The sequence below is a fragment of the Aspergillus affinis genome (genome assembly GCF_023601865.1).
Source record: "Aspergillus affinis strain CMG 70 chromosome Unknown NODE_278_length_8774_cov_82_921467, whole genome shotgun sequence".
Lineage (NCBI taxonomy): Eukaryota > Fungi > Ascomycota > Eurotiomycetes > Eurotiales > Aspergillaceae > Aspergillus > Aspergillus affinis.
Genome location: NW_026516059.1, coordinates 1 through 5319, shown reverse-complemented (window position 1 = coordinate 5319; position 5319 = coordinate 1). Strand labels below are relative to the sequence as shown.

General features: G+C 48.9%; 1 protein-coding gene across 1 annotated transcript; it reads right to left on the bottom strand.

Annotated features, from left to right (window-relative positions):
• Positions 1 to 1791: 1791 nt before the first annotated feature.
• KD926_005474 (Zn(II)2Cys6 transcription factor domain-containing protein) lies at positions 1792 to 4125 on the bottom strand (the record flags this gene model as incomplete). The annotated part of the gene is made up of 6 exons (XM_053095574.1): positions 1792 to 2541; positions 2603 to 2737; positions 2792 to 3270; positions 3339 to 3500; positions 3578 to 3743; positions 4000 to 4125. 6 exons carry the CDS (start codon positions 4123 to 4125, stop codon positions 1792 to 1794), a joined length of 1818 nt encoding a protein of 605 aa, XP_052949771.1.
• Positions 4126 to 5319: the final 1194 nt, after the last annotated feature.

The window sequence follows — 5319 nt, the reverse complement described above, 5'->3', positions numbered from 1 at the left end:
CATATTTATGGAAAGTGAGTGCTCGTACAGGCAGTGAATATTTCCGGATTATGCCATTAGAAAAATACAAAACAGGTTCCGCAATCGGGTCCTGCCAAGTTACTCTATATTTAGTTACAGCAAACGCTTCTTCCTAGCTGAGCTACGGCGTGATTGTAGATGGTGACATCTTCCATGCTGCGGTCTCATATCAAAGTTACTACAAGAAACAGAGCGGCATGTCCCATTAAAGACGGAATCGTTAAATCGAAAATCAATGCTCAGTGGCAAATAGTTATCTCAGCCTACAGTATTATCTACAGAACAAATCAAAAGGTTTCAACGGACTCTCAAAGGAAAATGATCTACCCAAGCACATATATCTCATCGACAGTCAAGAATAAAATTCAAAGAATAGTACAAGACATCTTTTGAACTAAAATGTCCACCTAAAGCTCAAAGCAGGTCTAAGCGCATAACAGCTAGCGATTCCGTCCAAGGCCCAGATCGTGAATCAAAAAGCCACACCAAGCTCACGAAGGTCATGTTTCAACTCTTCCTCTACCTAACCTCTCTCCACTGCGGAATATGATCATCATCAAAGATAGAATCGTTTGGCATGACCAAACTGACTAACAAAATGAGAAGACCAAGCAATAAAATCATCAGCGGGGATTCAGCCAAGGCTTGAGGTACAACATCACGGAAATATCTGACTTCTACGACCCAAATGTGAGCGGCCCAGAGGATCATTAAGCAACACACCGATACCCAAATCCCTGTTGACATAAAATGTGCAAGAAGGAACCAGAAAATCCAGCCGAGGTCGAACAGCATGATGATAGAAGTGATTTGATTTAGCGCCTGGGCATTTTTTCAAGGGAGTCTGATGAAGAGGTGGGTTACTGAGAGATGCCAGTAGGGACAGGAGGTGTAAAGCGATAGTTATGTGAGGTGTGCGAGAGGAGCATGGGTTTCTTTATACTAAAAATCACATTCATGTCGGCCTTTTCTGAGCTGTTCGCAATAGTAGTGAATGTGTTCGACGTAACGGATGTTCCCGTGAGCCATGCAAAGCTTCTATACCCAGCATGCGATCCTCAAATTTCTCTTCGAATGAATCCTTAATAGACAGGCCCGCTTATTTGTGTCCTTTCCAGAAAGCATTGAGGTTCGAGAGAAGAGCTGCAGAGCCCAAGTATTGTCAAACCCACGACCCTAATGGCAGACAGAGTCAACAGTTTTAATACGCCGCCATAGCATCCACCTAACGATTGATGAGGACTATCGTCTGCAGTCCAGAAAAGCAAGGCCAAGTCTTCTTGGTTACTAGGCTCATGTTTACTGTCATTTAATGCAACAGGGTTTTAAAGACGGCAAGGTAGCCTCTACCTTCAAGGCAGAATAGAACGTACGTTTGCTTTGCCTTGATGACAGGCGGGAAGAGCCCTGTACTGTGGCGTACTGTGGCGTGTCCTTCGCACATGATATTTGAAGGAGCCGTCTGACTATTGTAGACGCATGTCATTCTTCCTCGTCGTACCACCAAAAATTAAGGTAGGCAACATTAAATCCGATGTTCGGCATTCTGTACACGACATAGAACTGGCGAATATTAATCAAGACATTTTCCGAATTGGTCCTCCTCCAAATGATGCCGGATGGTGAAATTATCAGATCACGCTGACATAAATCATTACTTCATTTCCACTGCACGCTGGAATTCGTCCTGCGATTGCCAGCAAAAATTTCCTGCTCCGCCAATGTTTGCCCGAAATATACAAATTAGTATGCAACCAATAGAGCGAAACTCTAGGCTGCTTTAGGTGGTGAGCCAGAACGAACGGACAGCTCGGGCATCGCACTTCCCCACAATCCCAGCGCATGACGTTTTTCTACCAGCTTTAGCACCTCGTACATGAACTTGCGCTCAGGACCACCATCGGGGAAAGCTTCCCACCCCACCCGGACAGGGAAAGCTAGACGATTGATCATGTTTCCCGGCGCAGTGAGTATATACCATTCCAAGCTCCGGCAGATGCCACATCCCAAGCCATATTGCTCAACCGGGCCAACGCGATCCGGTCGGGTGTCCACCGAGGACAAGACAAGCCGGGCAGAATAATACAAACACATCGTTTGGGCCAGACGTAGGTTTGGATACGCGAATTTGGTGGGTTTGATTGTGGCACCAGTGCGCAAATCCCGACAGTAAAAAGTGGGGAATTGATCATTGGGTTCGGTCTCAACTTCTTTCGGCGGACCATCAGGGTAATTATCGACCATTGTGATCTTCCACTGCAGAAATCGAGAAGTCAAATCCGCAATGCTATTCCACAGCGTAGTTTGCTTAACCGCTGTTTCGTGTGCGCTCATCATGACCCCAGACTCTAGGTCGGCTTGGAGCGAATCATGCTGTGATAATAGGGCCGGTATCTCCACCGTCAGATCTAGGAGGTAATGAAGAATGTCCTTTTTAGTCGTACCAGCCGACCAGGGGACTGTCTTCCAATCTTCCCGAGCCAGGAACGATGGCTGGCGAGCGACGAGTGAAGCTCCAACCTGAAAACAATTCTGAGTTAACGGTAGGTCAAATAAACCAGAAGGCAAAGAGAAAACATACCCAATATGGACGAAGCTCCGTAAATAGCAAGTGTTCAACACCGTAGATGTGGTTTTCAGGGCCTCGATGTTCAATCAAACGTACTGCACCTTGAACGTGTGCCGACAATGATCCCTGGGTAGTACGCTCAACACTCTACTATACCGTCAGTATGAACGTTGGTCAAAGTGAGGATCCTAAGCAACATACCTCAAAGGCCATCAAAAGAATGACTGTCACCAAAGTAGATTCAGCCTTACTACGCTCCGGATCTTGTAAGGCTTCCTGAAGGCTTCGTAGAACGCGGGGATAAGTGCGGAAACCCGAGGCCTCGATGCCCTTGTCTTGAATAGACCGACCGAAGAAAGCCACTGACACAGTTTCAAACGCGTCGGTGAGAATAGGTGAGAACATGCGAATTTCGGCCGCGCGTCGCAAGGCTCCTGCCTGGCCGGATTTGACCCCTACCTCCGGGCTGAAAGCGTCGACGAATCGCTCGATAAAGATATCGAGCATTGGTCGCGTCGAGCTCATACATATCATCGAACTGACAGACGAGCCGTCAGACTCCTCGGATGGACTCCGATTGAAATCCATGTGGCCAGACCGATTGCTGACATAGCCTTCGTCATCCATATTTTCATCGTAGTTCTCACATGAGAGGCGTGGGACTAGGCCCCCATCGTGTCCTTGGGAGCAAGTCAGTGGGTTCTGTTTGCCCCCGAGTATACTCCACATTGGCCCAAGCGCAACGCACCTTGTATTCCTTCCCAGGGACTGGTCGAGACAGCCTCTAATTCCCCACGAGAGGCACGAATATCCGCGATAAAGTGATCGACAACATTGAGCGGGGCGGAACGGATGGTGTCGAAGAGCTCCTGGAGCTCAGCAAGTCCCCGTTGGGCTCGGTTGCGGTGCTCTAGACAAGGATGACGCCAAATTAGCTCAAGGAATATTATGACAAGCGGTTAGCTCACTCGGTGTGGGAACACTCACCGCGATTATTTAGTCGCACCGTTAACTCACGGATCTCCGTCCGCAAATGACGTATCTCCTCGGCCTGGGTAATGGGCTCGAGGTCCTCATCCGGTATCGATTCGTAGACACATCTCGACGGGTACCCATGGGCGCAGCATGCATGACAGGGTTTGACGCGGTCACACTATGGTCAGTGGTCAATTGAGGCTTTTTGGTTGGGCTCGCGCGCATGAAACCAATGAGAGTTTGCGTCATCCAAAATAATTAATTTAATTAACCTTCTACATTAATGCGGCGTGGAAAGAAACGACAGGAAACGCAAAGCAAGGAGAATTAAAAATAAGCATGACATAAAACGAGAATCAGGTGAAGTGGTTCCTGGCTGGGGATGACATCGCCAAGCTAAAGCAAGAAGGATGAACAGCGGATCGGGAACGCACCTTGACCTTGCGGGCCCGACAGACCTTGCAGGACCGCGTCTGACGAGAGGCTCGACTGACATTGACCGGCGACTCTTTCTCCCCCGGTTCCTCAGGGAACTGAGCGCGCGAATCGTAATGAACCATGGACAGACAAGCGAGGAGGAGAGAGGGTCCGATGGCAGGAATCCAGGATGGACTGGGAGAATGGCTTTGGTGTGGATGGGCCAACGGTACGGCAGGAACGAGACAAGCGAGATCAGGACGAGCATGTCCGAGATCCCCCCTTTCGCTTACACCATCGACGAGCCATGGCGATGGCCAATGACGGGGCACGCTGGAAGGCAAGGAGGAGCCGGTGTCATCCGTGTGGGTTCGGGCGGTGTCAAAGCGACTCTAGTGAGGCCAGATGAGACGAACGATGATGGATCATGGCAGTCTGGTGGCGTCTGTCACTGTCGAAACAATTGAGAATCGGCGATGTAACTGTACTCCGCTCAATGTTTCTCCTCGAAACTTTGGCAATTGACGGAGGGTGGGATGCAGGTTGGAGCTGGCAAACTGCACCCGCGGCCTCTTGCGATCACGGGATCGGGGGACACGCACCTGCCCGATCCGGATTGCCCCGCTAGCCCGACTCGGGCTAGTCAGTGGCCCCGGAATAACTGGTGCTCCGGACTCGCCGCTTTGCCTCGGCTTGTTTTAGCTCCACTTATACCCTTTCCTACACCGGAGTACTGTTCACAACAATATCATTGCCAATGGAATTTATGTTAAGAAAGATGGGGTTTGGAAGAAGGCCTAGGGGAAATTGGGATCTTGCATCTTGAGTGGAATTGATATTGCAATCTGCGCAAGACTATCTACAGTATCTTGCATTTACTGAGGGGTTATCTAAGGGGAAATTTCTGGATCTTTCTATGCCAAATCTCAAGCACAGAAACTAATACTTTTCGACATTCGTCCCAACTATTTTCCCTCTTGTAAGCCGGTTGTTTTGCAACCTCAAGCAACAGGCAGTAGAAGATAATGACTAAGCGATTCACAACACATTCACTGCAGCCCTTACCAACTAAGGGGAGTACCTACACCTTCCTGAGTACCGACGTCCTCTTCTGCTTTTTCTTTGACAAACCCCTTAAGTCTCTCTCCAGTGAGATACCACTGCTTGCTTGATCACCTTCAATCATGGACATCCAGCGTCGATTTCCTGGAGTGCATTGGATTTGGGGTTGGGGTGGGGGGGGGGGGGGGGGGTGGGGGGTTGTTTTTTGTTTTAAAATGTTTATTTTTTTGATAGAACCAAAGAGCGGGATGGATTAGTGTGACAATAGAAAAAGA